Below are 20,537 nucleotides of genomic sequence, written 5' to 3' on the forward strand. Positions count from 1 at the left end.
TTTAGTATTTATACTGCTACTACTACCTAAGCCTGTGATTATAGGCAATGCTGAAGTAAATAGATATAATAACAGAGAATAGCAGTGAGGCTATTAGGATTTAAAATTTGCCACAAGGCACAAGCAGGTATCTAAATAATAAATATCAGTTTAATTTCTTCAAGCCCGAATCGGGCAATATATTAACCATGAGAAGTCAAATTCTGAAATGGAAATGTTAACTTAACCTTGAGTAAAGATGCAGCAGAACTCCCTAAACAGTGGCCACCATCCCTTGTGGACAGGGAACTTTTTGTTTTTCAGCTAATGGTTGGTAAAAATATTTATTTTCCATTTTATTTTTAAATGATGAATTCACAGAATGTATTTCTGTATCCTGGTATACTAAGGCATAACGAGTCAACAAGAAACTCTTTTATTGAAAAAGAACATGTCAGTCCTGTCAACATCATCAATTTTCTAGGTAGAGATGTAATACAGCAGGTAACAGAAATTCAATGCATCTGTTATATTTCTTGTTGCCAAGGTTTTAACATTGCAGCAGCATCTGCTATCACCTTTCCAAATGATTTTTTTTGAAGTGAATTGGTACATTCATTTTATTTCATGACTTAGCAATTGCATTGAGGACAAATTATAGATTATGGGGTTATATCAAGGTTTTCTCTGCACATGTAGGAGGATCCCAGGACTATAATCTCACAATTATAGAGACACAACTTACTCTAACTGTGACCTAGTTATTAAAAATTATGTATTTTCTGCTATATCCTGTTCTTTGATTGCTACAAAAAATTACATGAAACGTTAATATCCACATTATATGTCATTAACTTTGATCAATTCAGTATTTTGTACTTTGCCTGACCTTTCCTTCCTTACAGGTGAACTAGGCAAAAAAAAAGGGGAGAGGTGGAGCAATAGGCCAGTCATACTGAGGCATGTTGTACAGATCAAGGCCATGGTGAACACCAATATTCTTCACAGAATTTATAAGTCATTAAAATTCCTATATCCTGTACTTACAAGAAGAAGAAAAAAAAAAAAAAAAAAAAAAGAGGAACAGACAAAGGCACAACAGGAATCTATTCTCTTGACAGAGATTTAACAATAAAAGAAAATGTTCTGAGCCAGTCTCATTACTGCTTGGAAACTTTAATCTTGTGGACTTAGTTTCTGTTCATGAAAACCTTCAGATCCCTTTATAAACTACAGAAAGTAAAGGGAATATTTGTAGTTTAATTATACATTTAAACACTTTAGAGAGTCAGACCCATTTTGCAATGGTGTTGTGAAGTCTAAATGAAGGGCTTTTCAAGTAATATAAGGCACTGTCTCAATATACTGATTGTTTGTTGTAGCTCATTCATCTGTATTATGTAGAGAATGGGAAATCCGAGACAGAAAGAATTATTTCCCCATATTACATTTTCTCTAGATTGCTATAATAACTTGTGAAAATGCTAGATAGATTTTCTGCTGTTGGTTTCTCCTTTTAATGATCCCACTGTTAACACACAAGTATGTCAAATAAGCCCTGCGTCACAGAGTCAAGCCCTCTGCATGCATTTTCTTAAAGCAAAGACAAACTAACCATCAACCTGTGCTGGACTTTGATGGTGGCCTTGCCCTCTCTTTCATGTATAACTAAGATGAAGTAGAGGTGGAATTAACTTTGTAAATCACCAACTGACCAAAGGGATAGGAGGTAACAGAGCAAGAAATTAGCTTTGCCTTTCTCCACTCTCTTCCATCAGCTATTTAGAAGTCTTCCAGATGACCTTTGGAAGTCTAGACATCTTAAAGAGAACTGGAACTCCTACATATAAAAATCAGTCAAAAGATAAGTTGGTATACAAGAGGCAATAATATCCCCAAGGCTTTGCTGCATACAGAATGTAAAACAACTTCACGATCAAGTATTTTATGTAACTCAACAGAGGAACTAATTCCATGTGGCACGATTTTATATTACATTGTTAATTATTAAGAATTGTGTACAAGAGAATATGCTTCAGAAAAATATTGAGAATTGACAAGATTATAACTGGCTTTGACTAAATAAATAGAGTTATGTTCACTAAGCCTTATAACAAATACAAGATAATAAACAGGCATGTTCAATCTATTTATCTCATACCATAATCAGTGAAGATAAACAAAGGCAATAAATAAATAAATAAAATGACCTGCTTACATGTTAACAGCTTGGACCATAAGCCTATATACTGCCCTGTTTTAAGAAAACCATCTTTAACTTCAGATTTTATATGGTAATTGTACACAACCAGTTTATGAATAACAACAGAAGAGTTTTTCCCTTCTGATTCCAGTTCCACTTGAGCTGTGCAGATTTCAAAAAGCTTATGAATACACAGACAGAGAATTGTTCTGAACATCTGTAAGCAAAATACAAAAAGATATTTTATAGTGAATGAACATCCTGGGCTGTCTAATGCTGGCCAAAACTGGTGTATTTATGTATTAGGTTAATGCACCAAAAATAGCCCAAAATCCTTTACCCACGCCAGAATGCCTTTTCAGATTTTCATCCGTATAGTTGTCAACATACAATGTAAAAATAATTTTCCAGCACTGTATTCACAAGCTGCAAAATAACTCAATTATCTCTTGAACATCAATTTAACAAGGAAATACCACACCATCTGATAGGAGAATCTTCAAATGACCTGTCCTACATCTGAACAGAATAACACTAATTTAACACAAGCTGAATCATGACATTTCTACCTCCCCAGCAGAGAGATGAATTTTAGTGCTCTTCAAGATTTATGAAGCTGGAGGTTTGATCTTACAGGCTTGAGTTTTCATAAGACCCCAACAGTGTTGAAGCAGCACAGCCATCAGCTGGCTACTGTAAAGGAAACGGTGCCCCCCTATAGCTTAATACCAGGTCTGCAGATCATTTTTGCTTCCCAGCAAAGTCCATCAGATGAAAATCATGACAGAAGACTGGAAAACCACCAGTATGGAAAACATACCTGTATTCACTTGAAGCAATACAATACTTTTTTTCTAGAATATATACTGAAACCATGAAGACAACAACCTTGAAGAAATCCTAAGCTTTTTTTTGTTTCCCATGGAAGATACTTACTAAAACTAAAAGATCTAGTATGAAGAGTGAAGCAGCATATCAAATTGCAATCAGTATGCTCAAAACCTCTATCTCAGTAATTCTTAAACTTGCAGGTATGTAAATGCAAATGTTAGTGCCATGTTACATGTTACTGTGGACCTTGAGATCAATTATATTTAACACAGTGCTCTCCACAGAGGACTCCAAACAAGATGTTATTTAAGATCATTATGGAACATCCTAAGTACACAAGAAAACAGAAACCTTTCCAGTGCACATGGAAAATTTTCCTATCCCTCTTTGCTGCTGGTCAATCAGCAAGCAGGAACTTTTATTCTTGCAATGCAAGAGAGATTAACTTTCCAAGTAGATATATAACAAGCACAGACCAGCTACATGGTCAAGGATTGGAACTGTGCATGCATCCAAGAACAAGAGACTGGAAAATCCTGTGCCTCAACATGCACACATTCTCTGTCCTCCACATCATGTAGGTAACACACGTACATTGACAGTGCATGGCCCATGTCCTTAGCTCCAGATAGAAGTATGAATAGTGAATATACACACAGGTACCACAGATATGAATTAGTTGTTCACACAACAGGCATCCAATCACTTTTGAGATGCCCAAGGGCAACTGGGACAACTGCAAAAAGCTATCAGATGTGACTATGTTGTGGCAGGTGGGATATGCCCAGACATCTCAAAAACTAAATCCTACATTTCGGCATCAGAGTCAAAAAAGCACCATTGGCTGATATGTTTTGAGTGACCTTAGCTTGGGGAAAAGAGTAAACCCACACCATTTTGCCTGGGGTCTAGCTGATGATCTGCTTTTGGAAGAAGTGCTACTTGTTTAATCCAAAGAATTGTTGCTTTTTTCTTTGGAGCAGAATGCCAGGAAGGTGTTGGAATAAAATACCTTTCCGGCACAGATTCTCAAGGCTGCATGGGTTGAAAGCAAAGCTCAAATACTTGCCAAGTGGATATTTCTTAGTTGGCATTAATGTTCTTTCCAGAGCTGGATTTAGAGGACATGACTGTTAAGTGTTTACCATGGAAATGACCTTGTCAGAACAGATGAAGAAGAAAGTGGCAATCACACCATGAATAACTGAAGTCTACTATTTCGTAAGTACTGTTCTTCCCAATGAAAACTATGGCAACTAGAAGCAGCCAGATGGCAATGTCTTAGGGGGGCTTGTGAGAACTCTCTCTAAAGAGAATTCCGAAAAGTATGTTCAAAGATGAAAAAAATCTGCCAGGAAAAAAAAAAAAAAAAAAAGGAAAAAAAAAAAAAAAAGAAGAAAATCAGAATAAAACATGGCTAAAGGAAGCTAAGTAGGAAGAAAAAAATCAGCACGCAGAAATCAGTAAATTCTCCAGTTCAGCTCAGATGCTCAGCTGAGAACACAAATGTGTAGCACATACATATCCCATTTATGTTCACAGAGACAAGGCTGTGAAATATGTGCTTATCCTTCCAGATATCTCTGAGCAAAAATCCTCCAGTGTCCAGTATCTGGAGGCATATAAACATCCATAATGTGAATGTGTATAAAAACAAGCACTAGAAAAATAACTTCTGCTATGGTTTTGCACTACAAATCTAACTAAAAAAAAAAATCTAACTAAAAAAACTGTCAGAAAAGACTTAACAGATTTTTTTTCCATTTCTTTATTCCAGGATTCTTGTTATTAAATTACAATTTTTATTTTTGTTCACTATTGATGAACTACCACATATAGTAGCTTCAAAAAACTTCAAAGCATCTTAATCAAATGCAAAACATGCAATAATGTGGAGCCATTCTGAAATATAAAAAACAGCATATACCATGCAGGAATAAAAGATATCTCTACTTCCCTTACTACACCACCTTGTCCTCTGTTCAAATCTCCCCCTGGCCAACAGCCAGCCCTCACTATCTTTGGAGAAACACTCAACAGTCCATCATAACTACACTCAGTGTACTGGAACCACGAGTGCATTGGGAAAGAAAAATTGTACTGCACATCACTATCCTATATAAACAATCTAATTATTGAATGTCCAGGTCATTAAACAGAGTGGACAAAAAATAGCAGATGGGCCTGCAAATATACATGCTATCATGCATTTTTATAAAAAATTATAGATAGTGCAGGCAAATTATGAAAGTACATACACAAGACTGTGGAAAACTTAGGAACCAATGGATCATACAGATTAATAAAACAGGTATCACTGATCCATCCATAAGTGATACTCCTCATTTCTACTTTTTGCAGGAGTTCTGGGTCACGCTGCATCCATTAATGCTAAAGGAAGGGTGTCCTTCTTTTTGTTCTAGCTATTTTTAAATTTCTGTATACTAAACATTTGCATTCAGGAACATGGATACCAGCAGAAATTCTCCCTAATCTACGTTTTCTTTAGCTCTTACAAGGCAATATCTTAGGAGCTCAGAATTGTCTTTAAAATAATACTTTAAGACATCTCTTTCCACATTTTTTTACTATTTCCGTAAAGTTTCTGCTTTTCTGGGTGCCTTTCAGTACTCCTCCATAGCTGCTAAAGTGTCCATTATTTGTTTGTGTCACTGAACTTATTATACTCTATCAAGCCTACACGACATATTGTTATTGAGTACAGTATATCAACTTCAGCATTTGGCATAAAAAGTGTTAACAAGAAATAAACTAAAATAAAACCTTCAAGTTGTTCTCCACCAGTGAGTCCAGGAAAGCAAGAATATGCTTTAACAACAACATTAGTCAATTGGCTGCCAGTGATTCTGTTCTGGATCACAGAAAGGAACTGTATTGGGTTATCAGTACTGTAGAAGGATTAGTATTGGAGTGCAGTGAAAAATAAATGCAATGATTTGCTTTGGAATTATAAGATGCTGTTCATTGAACTGTATAAAAATTTAACAAAATAATAATAAAAACACAAATGAGAAATGTAGACTTTTTCATATAGCCTCCCATTAAACAGAAAGAAAAGAAAAGAACGTGTTCCTTCTGATTTTTTTCCACACTCAAATATGGACACAATTTAAATTAAAACTCATATGTTTTCTAAAAGACACATTTGCATAATTTGCAACAGAATCCATTTCCTGAATTAATTGTATTAAAATACAATAGTCAAATAAGAAAATCTGAACTTTCTGTTTTTCTTTTTCCTCAGAGTATTTGCACATACATTAACTCATTAATTAATAGATGACAATGGGATGGACATACCATAGATTTCATTACAGTTTAGGATGCAATGTAAGTACCGGTGTTCTGTAAATACCCCATCTCATTAGTTGCTGCAGTCACTCGTTTACTCTTCATTGTCACTCATAATCTGATAGGATTCTACTCACAGTCCTTAAAAAGCAAAGAGAAACGCTTACCTGAACAGACCTCTTTGTAGGTAGGATTCGGAGTATACCCTCCTGCGTAACCCACTTGAGTGGAATAGACTCCCTTCTGTCTCCAAAACTTCCTCTCAGCTCCCCAGAAACAGCCCATACCTGAATATTACATGAAGTATATAACATTATGTCAAAATCTGTTCAATACTAAATAACTCATTTGCACATTAATTGATATAGTCCATACTGGAAGTAACATCTATAGTCAGCATGTCAAATGTTTCCCAAGACTATACATGGGAGTAAATATCCTGAGGAATCCATTCTGCATCAGTGCACAGCTCAAACAAAACTTTATTTTATAATGCTTCTGAATATCACAGAGGACAAATCCTATAAGGGTTCAAAGGCCCAAACAAGGAGAATTTTCATGCACATTAAAAAAGTTACTTAAAAGGCAATTGCACTATTTGTGCAGCACCATTTTTACTTGAGTTGATTAGCAAGCTGTCAAAACACAATAATTTGTATTAATGGCAAACAGTTATTTAATTTTCTGCTTTCAGGCATATGCAGTCTTTAAAGGTGGCAGTAATAATGGATTAAATTATACGCTATACAGAAGGAAAAATGCTTTGGTTTAACAATTTATGCATGCACATATTTGATGTTCAGGCAAAATTTCGGCATTCATTCACCCACATGGCCAATTATCTAAGGACAGCAGATTGTCAACAGGTGTAAATTAGCAAAAGTCTCCTGGTAGCCTGGAATCAAGCACATTGTATGAAAGCCAGTGGGTAGGAATAAACAAGCCTAACATCCACAGTTCTCTGATGGCCTAGGAGTTATGATTTGAAGGACTCCATAAAGCCATGAAGCTGAAAAATGTCACGTACACTGAAGTACTATCTAGCTCATCCCTGATTACAAGTGATGCATCTTCTCTCTCAGTGATAACATATGTCCTTTTCTTATTCCCTAATTAAAGCATTTGAAATCAAAACTAGTTTTAAAAAGTAAGCTAAATGTTAGTTACACTTCGAAATCAATGATCCATGATGGGTTTTCTAATGATAACAATGCAGATATGACAGGTTAAATAATTACAGAAATGTTCCTTCAAAGAACATCTAGAACAACAACTATGATGGCTCACAAAGGCATATTCTTTCTTTGAAACTTCACAGATTAGCTTCAAACTAAATTATTTTGACCAACTCCTGTAGTAACACACAAAAATATAGAAGTTTTCTTCTAATTCAGATGCTCAAGCAAGCCACATAACTTAGGAGCCTAGCCTGCTCCTTGGAGACCGTGGAAAGAGGCAGGCATCTCCTGAGGACAATTCAGCTCAAAGAATATTTAAACTGCTGAACAAATTGCAGTCATTCTCCTAGACTACAGCAATAGCTATGGCTGTTAGACTAGGGTTCCTCACCTAAATTAGGCTGGTGGCAAACTCTTGTAGGACCTCTCTTGAAATTGCCTGCAGGCTTTGCAGAAAGAACAACTGAGAATTCTTATTTGAGATGAATTTTTCAGATACTCGCCTATCTAATGGTGATTTAAAATAGAATGTATTTCTGTAGCTGACATCACTATTTTATAGCAATTAAGTCCGGGAGACTTTCCAATACTTATGTCACCAAGTCTAGCCAATTGATAGAGAGTGTAGAGGAAGACAGTTTTTACTCATCACTTTGAGTACATTCCAAACAGCAGCTTTGGTTTAACAATTTGTGGTTTAATGATTTATTTTCTTCCCACAGAAGTCAGAGCACGTATAAAGTGGACAGTGCCAGGAACATACAGGTCTCATTCCCAAAGAGTCCAGCCACAGAGAGTACCACTCATCCCTTCACTGTAAAGAAACTCAATAGACCTTCATATAGTAACGTCAACATCATATTTTTTCTCTTGCTTCCCTTTTTATTGAGAATTTATGTCTTCAAACATTAGCAAGGTGGAGATGGAGCTCTTCTCCCAAGCATCAAGAGATAAGATGAGGGGAAATGGCTTCGAGTTGCACTGGGGAGGTTGAGGTTGAGGAGAAATTTCTTTACTGTAAGAGTTGTGTAGCATTGGAATAGGCTGCCCAGGGAAGTCATTGAGTCACCATTCCTGGAGGTCTTCAAGAAACATGTAGATGTAGACCGTAGTAGCGTGGTTTAGAGGTGGACTTTAGTACTAGGTTAAAGGTCGGACTAGATGATCTTAGAGGGTGTTTCCAACCTAAATGATTCTGTGATTCTGTTACAGCAGTGAGCTGGAAAGTGCTCCTTGCTCTGCAGTGAGCTGGCACCCAAGGCCAGGCTGGATGGGGCTGGGGGCAGCCTGGGCTGGGGCAGGGCATCCTACAGACCCTTGTAGGATGGACTCTGGAGCCAATTTATCAAATCAACATTTGTAGGACAAGGGCAGCTGGCAGGCTGGTGAGTGAGATACTTCATCCTTAATACAGAATAGTACAGACCCAAATTTTTTCCCAAACATATTCTTAGTCCCACACCTTACTGCAAAGGTATATCCCAAAGGTAAGGACACAAATGAAATTCAGGTTTGAGTACAAACACAGGCCCAAAATCAAATGTAAATTAGAAATGCTCCTTGTTTTCCTATTTATTAAAAAACAAATACGTAATGGAAATTAATGATCAGCAGGTTGGTGGCTCTCCTTGATCAATAACTTTTATTTGGGGTTCTCTCATCAATCGCCCTCTCCGACCTGTTGGTTTGACCCAATGACCTATATCCTCATCATGGTTTCTTTCACTTTTTCTTCTCTGCAAGCAGTTTATGTCTGAATTCATTGTGTTCTCCCACCTCTCAGAGACAGACATTTTATTCTTTTAGTGAACTATTCTCATCATTTCTCAAGTACGGTGGCACCTTGCACAAACAATAAATCCTCACATCCACGAGAACAGATAAAATTGAAGTCTTTGTCATAAGAAAACAACCTGCTAGTAAAGGGACATAATTTACAACAATACAATACTAAATTGCTTTCCACAGTATTAATACATTCAGCAGTTGATGTTTGTTATTCTGCTAAAGCGGTGCCATGTTCTACAGAGAACTGTCACAAGGAGAGAAATATTAAGAATAAAACCCCTATAATATTCTGGAGCTCATGGACTGCCTCCTCTTCAGAGCACTGACTGCCTTAAGCCATGTTTAACGTGAACAATGATTACTAAAATCAAGAAGTTGCCACAGTTAAAGAATTCGTATGCTCTTGTAGTAAATAGAAGTTTACTTTCCCTAATTACTACTACTCTAGTTAGAAAGTTGAAGATGTTCCAAATAATTAGATAAAACTCAGAGGAAAAAAAATCAGTAAACAGTAGGGAAAAGAACATAAAAGGGAAATAAGCCCATACTATAACTTGAAACTAGCAAACATGAATGTGATTTTAAACTATTCATGAAATAATTTGCATAATCCCCGATACCGGTTAAGTGAGTGCAGCTTTAGAGTTAGATAGAGAGCTTCCAGAGGCATTCCTAAGAGAAAGAAAAATAAGGAAAATACCCGTACCCATTTAGTAAGGGAAATACTCTTATACCGCCCCCCACAAGCATAACTTGAACATAATGGGTATTGCAGAAGAGTATTTAAGCGTTGAAGATATTTGTCACTTTTTAATTGCTAATTTGTAAAACAAAAACTATTCTTTTAGTGATGGGTTTTGACTGACTCTTAATTGGAATTTCAAAAGGCATTTAAAGATTTTACGCTTTTGAACTTCAAAAACAAACAGATTCAAATGGCAGTCTTTAAAGGTTCATTCATCCCTATAAATAATATTAATCACACAATTTGAGACTAAATGCTAATACTCCTATTCCTTTCTAGCATCCACATCCTTTTTCTCAGACTGTTCTCTTTATACATGTACACACATATATATCTTCTGAACAACTCTTTTTCTACACAGCCTTACACTCAGTCAAGAAGCATGTGTTTCCATAGGCAACCCAGACCATTAGCATATTTTTAAAGAAGAGTTAGCGTAAGTATTCTTCTAAAATAATGAAAGCAAAATATTGCTCTGATAAGAAGAGATAAACATCCCATTGTTAATCTGTAATAATTTTGAAATATTCACAAAGATAACCTGAGCAAAAATGAACCCCAGGTGCTTACTTTCTAGTGAGATGAATAGCTGTACAGATGACGTTAACTGTATTGACTAGGGTCTCTACTGACTGTAACAGGAGCTTATACATTTAGGGATTAATTTATTTGACTAAACAGAGACATCCAGGGTCATTTGAGATGCCTTAGGATATCCAAGACATCTATCTACACAAGGCTGACACACATGACACAGGGCTCAAGAGAGACACGTGTCCTTCTTGAAAGGCAAGGCAAAATGCTTTTGGACATCTCAAATGTAACTGCGTATTTTAAGGCAGGAAAAATAAGCCCCTATCTTATATGTAGACATTACGAAAACATGGAATTTTTGAATCTGGTTGAAACAAATCCCCCATAATTTAGTGACTGTGTTTGGAAGCTGTCTGTTTCTCTCCCATGGCTATAAAAAGAATCTACCATGAGTAGCTCACTTGTAGAAGTCTGTGCTTCAGGTCTATACACATAAGCCAGATGAATCCTAAGCAAAGTAATTGCAAAGTTATTTCGTATCTATCCTGATAATAATGTGCGTAGCTTGTAGCATTATTAAATTCTTTATTTCTTGTACTGCATGCAATAGCCAGCACACAGAAGCAAAACCAAACTGGAAAACTTTAAAATTATGCCATGTTCAAGATGTGTTCTCCACTCATACAAGAAACTGTGTGATCCTGCAAAGGTAACCTTTACTCTCCCTCAATGCGATCCCCTTCTCCTACATTTCTTCCTATCACGTCTTTGAATAGTATTCAGTTTCCATGCAGGTTCCCCGATGTAAATTCCTATTCAGGATTCCATGATGTAAATCAGCACAAGTGGTACATTTGCATCAGAAGGGCATTCTTGATCCAAATTAAAACCTAATAAGCTGCACCCATGCTGTACTAATTAAAGTCTATTAAGTTCTGAGCTCCATGGATGTTAAAGGAAGCTGATGCTTCAGGGACTGCCAGCTTTCCATTTAGGGAAACTCACAGCAGGTGTATTGTATTAATATACTGGCTAATTTTCATATTTTCTCTGAAACATGTATACATACATGATATTTTTATTCATGGAGTGATTTTAATGCCTTTGTCCTTTGCCTTTGTGGTATGCCCCTCTCCTCTGGGCATCAAGTTCATAGACAACCTGACTTCTATCTGACAACCCAACGACCTTTTGCTCCTGCCAGCTCTACTTACAAGCATTATCTCTCCCCTGCCCTCCAAGCAGCCCAACAGGACAGCCAGAGAATCAGAAGACTCTTTTTGTCTTATTCTGAAGAATGAATGCATTATTTCTGTGGCATGCCAAGGCTTTTCTGGCCCACAGCCTGCAAACCCTACACCCACACTTCAAGGCGCTTTTCCGTGCAGCAGATTAAGAAGCCGTTTCAATGCCAGGCTGATAGCAATGCTTCACTGCAGAAGATGAACTGCAAAGGATATGGATCCTGCTCCTCCTTCTGTTAACGGGATTTTAGAATGTATGATTCCACTTAGTAGAGGGAAATGTCAGTTTTAAACGTACACTCAGAAAAACAAAAATGTGCTGCTATGCTGAGAGAACAAAGAGCAACGTGCCCTGGAAACCTCTTCCCTAACCCCAGCTCAGAATAAGTGGCAGGACAGGATCTATCCAAAGCTCAGGAGCACACTAGACAGAGGAGACCGGCTCTTGTGCCAGCTTGTGTTCTGAAACCCTAGAAGCAGTGATTCTGCCAGCTGCTCGAATGCTACAGTACCCAGCCAAAAGTAGTTGGGGGCACAGGCTGCTCCTATACATTGAAGCAGTAAAGGACAGCCAACTGCACATCCCACCGGCCTACCTCAGTGCATCCTGTTCTAGCCAGCATCTCTCCGGGAGCTGAAGGCACAGCTGCCAGTAGCCCTGCTTCTCTTGGCCACTATAGGATTTGGCCCAAATTTCGAATACGATTTATTTAGTTACCTCTACAAAATCTGGAGAAGCCTAGGAAATGCTCAGCTGCTTTGAACTGAAATAATTCTTTTTCCCCAGTTGGAAGGAATAAATTGAACCTCAGCAAGTCATATATCTATATAATAATGCTCATTACATAGATTTCCGCCAAACACTAACTGTGTGTGATTGGCCTTTTCTCTTAAAAATTGTGCAGTGCAGTTGCTACAGCTTTCTGACTGAAGTCAGTCCAAGTACTGATATCTCTAAGTACTGAGCCAAAGAGATATTTATTTGTGCTGTGTGCACCTCAACTGTGGGGACCATTAATTTCTGGTACTTCACAGGCTGAAGTGGGTACTTTGGCTTCCTGAAAGGTCAGTAGGGGACCTTGGTAGGCACCATCATGTTCCCACTTCCTCAGTCTCCCCCAAAGAGAAGATAGGCATGTAGGCAACAAGGGAGCTCGGATGTGATCCAGCAGATCTCTCAGTTCAAACAGGAGATCAGAATATCCTGGTACCTCAGGAAAAATGTCCACTCTCTAGTCTAGATGCAGTGGTTGTACCCCTGGTCACAACACTTTTTCATGAATTTATATAACTCAAAAGCATCAGACATCCAGAAAGTTAAATTTTGTCCTCCACAGGCAAATATGCTGGTCCCTTTGGCTTCACCGTGATTGCAGACAAATCCAAAAGTAGCGCAGGATCTCAGAGTCACATGTAAAGTGAGTGAATGCAGCTTTGTCAAATATATTAATGCCTACGTACTTACACAACAGCAAATAAGGGCCTGAAAATCTAAAATGATCAAAGCTATGTCCTAATATGCACCAAGATCAAAATACCGCATGAATTACCTGAGAGTCTTTGTTTTGAATTTTCTCAAATTCTTGTTGAAAATCTGCAGAAAAAATCCAGATTCAAATTGAAATGTAATATCGTCTTTTACATAACACTGCAATATGTAGGACACTTTGGTGAGCCATCTGGATGCATATAGGATTAATGTTATCAATCAGAATTTAAAATAAAATTGTATTATTGATGTCTTTAGGGGCTTACCATGCAGCAACCACAGAATATTTGAGCAATCACAGAATATTTGAGATCACTGGAAAACAATCAACTAAGAAATGGTTGGGAGGAATACTTAAAAAAAAAAAAAAAAAAAAAAAAAAAAAAAAAGCTGAAATGGAGAACAAGCTCAGCTGAAAGAAATAAAACTCCTGGTGACAGATGGCATTAAGCGGATGATCTTCCCAGATAAGCATTGGCTCTAATGCTACAACAGGGTTGATAAATATGTTGAACAGCTTGCCTGGGGCAAGTCAAACAAAGCCCTCGGCAAGAAATTTAAAATGCAGTTTGCCTAACAGAGCAACTAAAGAGGAATTTCTTGGCTCACCATTTTGCCAAGATGTGTTCTGTTCACACTGCATGAATTCCCAGAGAAACTGTTGGGTTTGCTTCGTTTTCCATAGGAGAAGCAGAAGCCTCATGTTCATTCAAATTAACAAATGCCCGGGCAATTCATTTATGCCAGTATGGTAGCTGCTGACATTCGAAGAGCGTGTGGGCACATGTGTGCGTATGTATGTATGTTTGTATAAAACGTGCACAACAGATTATTTTAAGAGGAAAAGAACAATACCATAATAGAAAGGGAGTATTTTACTGTCAACAGAAAAACTGCCATGTTTTCAGCAAGAAAAATGTGAATAACATGTCATAAGTAAGACTTTTCAAAGACCCTATAAGACAACAGCAGTCAAACTTGGAAATGTGATAGATAGAAAAGAATTCTTAAAACTTATTTATTCAATTCATCATAAAAGAATGTTACAAGTCATATTTAATGTAAAATCAACAGGATTTTACTAAATTTGAAGACAATATCAAGGATGTTAATAAGGCACAAACCATAGCTGCCATGAACTTCACAGCTACACTAGGAGAGGTTTCAGATTTTCTAATTTAAATGCAATTTTGATCTTAACCAGTAGAGAGCAGGGATATACACATCTCAGTGTATTAAAATACTTTCAAAGATGGCCTTATTCACTGCCTCAGTATTTATTCTTTCCCCGTGCAATGGAGGGGAATATTTAACAAAAATGCTCACTGGTGAGTCCAAATAGTAAGAAAATTCCATCATCAAATTCTTCTGTTGGACATAGAAGAACAAGTCCAGAGGAGGCCCTGAGGAGGAGCAGAGGCTGGAGCCCCTCTGCTCTGGAGCCAGGCTGAAGGAGCTGGGGGTGTTGGGCATGGGGAGGAGAAGGCTCCGGGGAGACCTCCCAGCGGCCTGCCTGGGCCTGAGGGGCTGCAGGAGAGCTGGGGAGGGACTCGGGGTCAGGGGTAGGGACAGGAGAAGGGGGGGGGGAGGCTTTAAACTCAGAGAGGGGAGCTTTAGATCAGACCTTAGGAAGAAATTTGTCACTCAGTGGGTGGTGAGGCCCTGGCACAGGCTACCCTGAGGAGCTGTGGGTGCCCCATCCCTGGTGGCATTCAAGGCCAGGCTGGATGGTGCTCTGGGAAACCTGGTCTAGTGGAAGGTGTGCCTGCCCATGGCAGGGGGTTGGAACTAGATGATCTTTAAGGTCTCTTCTAACCCAAACCATTCTGTGGCTCTGTGATTGTATGAAAACTCCTCTCCTCTAGTTTGCAGAAACTGGAAGGTATGGACAACTCAAAAAATCTTTTATGCTGATCTGAAAGTTTGTCATCACACACTGGAAAGAGTATATTAAAAATATTTAAAGAATATTTAAAACACTGGCCAAACTTCCTGACCTTTGAGAGATGCACCAGAATGTCCGTGCACCCATGCCACATGCCTCCACCATGTAGATCTCACAGCATCACAGAATGATTAAGGTTGGAAAAGCCCTCCAAGATCACCTGGTCCATCCATTCCCCTACCACTAGCATCACCCACTAAACCATGTCCCTAAGCACCATGTCCAACTTTCCCTTGAACATTGTCAGGGATGGTGATGCCACCACCTCCGTGGGCATCCATTTCCAATGCTTGACCACTCTTTCTGAGAAGAAACGTCTCATCATTTTCAACCTGAACCTGAAGATCTTAAAAACCATGCAACACCACTTCTGCCTGCCAGCTTCACCTGAACCCTTCAGGAGGTTCATCTTGGGTCTAAATTATCAGAGCTAACACTGCAAATGGCTTCTAAAAGTCAACAGGAGGAGAAGTAGATGTTGGGAGAGTGAAGACAGCCTACCACTTCTATGGCTCTACCTTTTTCTGCAGTCTTGGGGTACTAGCTTTGTTCCTAGTGGCTGTTCTGCATCTATTCTGCATTAATCACGCTCAGCATTTCCTTAATTAGGAGAGAAAGGTTAAAAAGAGTTGGAAAACATGCAGGATTCATTAGGCCCAAACATATACATACAATTCATGGGCTTTACCGCCCACCTCCCAGAAGGACATCAGCATGGGAATATGCCATAGGAGGAAGCCTGGCAGCAGCCATTTGGATCTGGGGAACCATGTTTCCTGCCTCCTCTAGAAAGCAAATACTTAAATACTAATTCACATGCATTTAGCTCCTTTCATCCAAAAACATCAAAGCACTTCGCACACAATAATTAAGCCTCACATGAACCATAATTTATGAATTATTACTTTAAGTACTCCACAACCGAGGTATGAGTGGTCCCAAAGCAAAGCAAAGAATCCCTTTTGGAAAAACACCAAAGAATCACAACTAACAGGTCTTTGTTTAGACTAATTTTTTTTCATGCTATGACTGCTAGTTGATAGAAACACATTTTGATAAAATGATGTATTTTCTAACTTTTTCCTTGACATATTTTTGTTCATTTATACTCTTCCATAAACTTGATCTAGATAAAATGTAGCAACTTTCATCTTAATCATCTTTTGGCAGTGAAATATACCTGTAATACAGTAATGGGGAAAATAAGACAAAATAAAGAGCTGCCTCCAAAAGTACAGAAAATGTATCTGAAAATTCTGATCGCTTGAACAAGTTGAGCCAGATACACCAACTGGTGATCTTGGCATTTGTTAGGCTGAGGACAGAAACAGTCAACATTAGGCACGGGGAAAAAAAAAAAAAAAAAAAAAAAAAGAGAGAGAGAGAGAGAGACAAATGTTCAACAATAAATAGATGATTCATTAAAAAAAAAAAAAAAAAGTTCAATGTCTCACTCTTGAAGATTTCAACCTCATAAAAATTATCTTGTTCTTTGATTGAGCTTCACTCATGAAATGGAACTAATTCTGTTTTCTTGGTGTTGTATTAGTCATTGATTCCATTATATTTAGATGTGCAGATCTGGTAAAAATGAGATGAGAAGAAGGCTCCAGGAATTCAAGCCTGAATGCAGACTGTAAAAGATCTCTTCAAGGCCCCTTTCTATCATTAGTGGCATTGCTGTTTTCAGCAGCATAGCACATCACATAAAAGCCTTTGTCACAGTTTTGAATCCCATTGTGCTAGGTTCTGGGTAAAAACACAGAACAATTGGTTCTGGGTAAAAACACAGCAACCTCTCCAAAATTTTAGTTTTCTATTTACAGGGCCATTCCATAAACATGAAGGAGAAGTGTCACAAATCATACAAATCATGGAAACCAATAAATAGATTATTTTCTTAATGTTTGCGGATTTGGGAATATGACTGAGTGAATGCTAATGGCTGGGAACAACTGGGTGTCATTTTCACATGAACAACTGAATCACATATAAAGCAATATTGCACCAAAAATGGATATGATCTGCAGAAAAGAAGAGCTATTCACAGAGTAACAGTCAGTCCTTAAGTGCAAAACATCTGGATTAACACTGCATGTCTTCCATGTCTAATTGGACAAAGGGCAGTCTTACAAAGTATTGTAGGCACCCAATATTTCTCGGCCACAATGATGATTTCTGAAGTGTCCCATGGACCCAGAAAGGATTTGTGATAGAAAAAAAAAGAGCAACAGGGTTTATGGCCAAAATTCTGACAGCATTAACTATTTACTCTTTTCAATGTCTCTTAAAAAACAAATTACAAAATGCAATATGTATGAATAAAAGCATCATAAGCTCTTTGCACATCTTTGAGTTGTCCAGAAGTGGAACAAAATCTTCATCTGAATTAACACAACAGAATATCCAAGGATACAGTTAATTAATTACGCCAGCTTATGCACAGATAAATTGAGTCTAGCCACTTTCCTATCTACTTTGAAGAAGGGAGTAGTTTCTTAATATATTACCTTTCAAAAGTCTGTTAGGGATAAAAGGAACCCCTGGTACAATAATATGTGAAAGAGATTGAGAGAGAGCTACATGGTCCTATCATCAACTTGATTATTTGCTTCATTGCAAAGCATCACATCTTTAGTTCAGTCATTGATTTGAGGCTTTCAAATCATTTTGTGATCTTCCTTTGCTCTAAGCATTCCAGCACTTCGCACCAGAGATTCATTTTAGATCATCCTCGGTCATTTGACACACTTTAGTGCTCTGCTACTCAAGTAGAACTTGATGTACACATAAAATAAGAGATGTCATCAGGGCTGTGTAATCCATTTGATTCTCTTGAAACTATATCTTTCATAAAAATTCATCTCTGCAATAATAGCAAAGCCTTACCCTTGTCTTGTGGAAAATCTCTGTAATCTCTCAGCAACCTCAGGGAGCTTGAAATATACAGAGGCAAAACAAAATATATTCCGCTATTATAAAAGCAAAGCACCACAAACATTTTCTTACAGGGAAAATAAGAATCACTTTTAGGGCTACACTGCAGAAAATAATAACTTGTTTACAAAGTTTGTTTACTGCAAGGAATAGAAACCTTGCTTTTTTCTTTTCTTTTAGGATAACTATTGCTAAGTTAAATTAACTGCCAACACACACATTCAGAAAAAAAGTAATGTCATATTACTTATTTTATCTGTAACCTTAGATTTCAGACTACAATAGAAAGCTGTAGGCACCCTGACAATTATTTAAAATTACAATCTATAATTGCTCAGGAGCAAAAAATAATTACATTCAATAACAAGCCAATTCAACAAATAGCCCTTTAGTCCTCCTCTCCCCAGCTCCACAGAAACATACCCTTAACCCTTTTCCAATAAAAGCCCAAACTAATAAATGTCTTCTGAGTGTACCTAGAAGATCATTAAAATTAATCTATTTTGAACCACAGCTGGCCTTAACGGAAATACAGAATTTCCAGGACTTATAGCCAATAGAATTTTGGTACATTCTCATTTGCAAAACAGAATACCTCTTTCCTATCCAACACCTAAAAGATATTTACTCTAATTAAAAAAAATAAATAAATAAATAAATAAATAAAAAGGAGAAGATTATTATAGAAAAAGTAATTTATATCCAGAGGAAGAGAGGCCAAATGGATATGTGGTTAGTCATTCACCATTTATGCGGTACTTGACGTGCACTCATTCGCAAAAAAACACGGCAGTGTCATTGTTGAAAATAAAATAACTGTAATAGTTAGTGAGGCAGTGTCTGCACTCCATTGATGCCTTGGCAAAGGAATTGCCATCAAGCACAGCAAAGTCCATGACCTGCTCCCTGTCCAACCCAGTGGTTTTCTTAGACATCCTCTAAACACCCGTGCCCTCTGGATGTGCTTGCCAGGATATTAAGCTAGAGGGCATCGTGAAGCACACAGGCTGGATTAAGGGATGTAGTAGAATGCTTTTGCTATAATAAATAGCCTTGCTAATGGTGAGGCTGGCTTTTGGGAGAGCCTCCAAATTTTTTTTCTTAAGGAAGCACCATGGCAGCTGCCAGCAGCCAACTAAGGTGGCAATGGCCATCTTTCTCATGAGGTGGGATGGCAATCCTTTGAACAAGCAGAAAGAGGCTTATATTTGTATACAGCAGAATTTTGCCTTTTTTTTTTTTTTTTAACAGGTTTTGAATCAACAAGTATTGTAAAAAAAAATTGCAGTGCAATATGCAACACTTACAACTTACATGGTCCACAGTGGGTAAGCCTGAGATGCAACAGAATGAACGCTGTAGCAAAGTCAATCAGTTCTTACAAACCATGGTCAGAGACCCCTGCACAAATGTGTTTTGGATAACAGCAGCTACCCAACCAGGCCTGGCTAACTCAGGTACTGCAGCCACAGAGACAGAGCTGTGCTGCCCCAGGGTGGAAGCCACACGAGCCCCCTCCATGCTGTGCCTTCCGCCCACCTGCTTCCCAAGCATAGAGGCATCGACAGCTCTTGGACCCATGCCAAGCTAGACATGCATCCAGGAAGAGCTGCCTATGTTATGACATTGTCTGTGCAATCAGTCATTTTGCCTCCTTTGGGGAAAAATAGGAAAAACAATAATTTCAGGGTTTTTTTTTGTTCTTTTTGATATACAACTTCAAAGCGGATTAGGTAAGGCTGCAATACACATCATTTGAGAAAACTTTCCCTCTGTTACTGTCCAGCTAAAAAGCATTCACATACATCTATTTATTATTTCTCATTACAAATCTTTCTCAACAGGGAGCTAATGGCAGCTGTGACTTGCATTTGTATGGTTTTCAACATCATTTTCAAGAACGACTCCCATACTTTCAAAACAGCACACAGGTTCTCCCTATAGCTTTAATTAATGGTAGAAAACCTGCTGTGATATGATAGGTAATACCATATACATGTGATATATGTGACCTATGACATACAGTGCATGATGTAATAGGGATGCATTTCACCCAGGCACTGAGGGAAGAATAAGTAAAGGACAAATACACACAGTACTTACCATTACTACTGTCCTAGTCTCTGACATTTGCAGGATTTCCTGTGCTTGCTGTGGTTTGAATAACTCTCAGTGGATCTGTCTTCCAACTATTTCTCCTGGCCTCACTTCAAGGTGAGAAACCTTTTGTACACATAAAATCCATTGGCAAGGAGATCCAGTCTTTATTTGATTCCAGCTTCTCTGATTCATTTCAAAACTGGCTCCTACATGCATCTTTTGACAGCCTCTACTTCTTTTAAGGGAAGATAT

General features: G+C 37.9%; 1 protein-coding gene across 1 annotated transcript in view; it reads right to left on the reverse strand.

Annotated features, from left to right (window-relative positions):
- MSRA (methionine sulfoxide reductase A) overlaps positions 1–20,537 on the reverse strand; it is a 271,314-nt gene that overhangs the window by 135,733 nt on the left and 115,044 nt on the right. Inside the window, exon 3 of the mRNA XM_084285134.1 lies at positions 6,493–6,612. Coding sequence (XP_084141260.1) covers positions 6,493–6,612 — 120 coding nt within the window. The remainder of the gene's footprint in view (positions 1–6,492; positions 6,613–20,537) is intronic.

The sequence above is a fragment of the Netta rufina genome (genome assembly GCF_964035555.1).
Source record: "Netta rufina genome assembly, chromosome: 3".
Taxonomy (NCBI): Eukaryota; Metazoa; Chordata; class Aves; order Anseriformes; family Anatidae; genus Netta; species Netta rufina.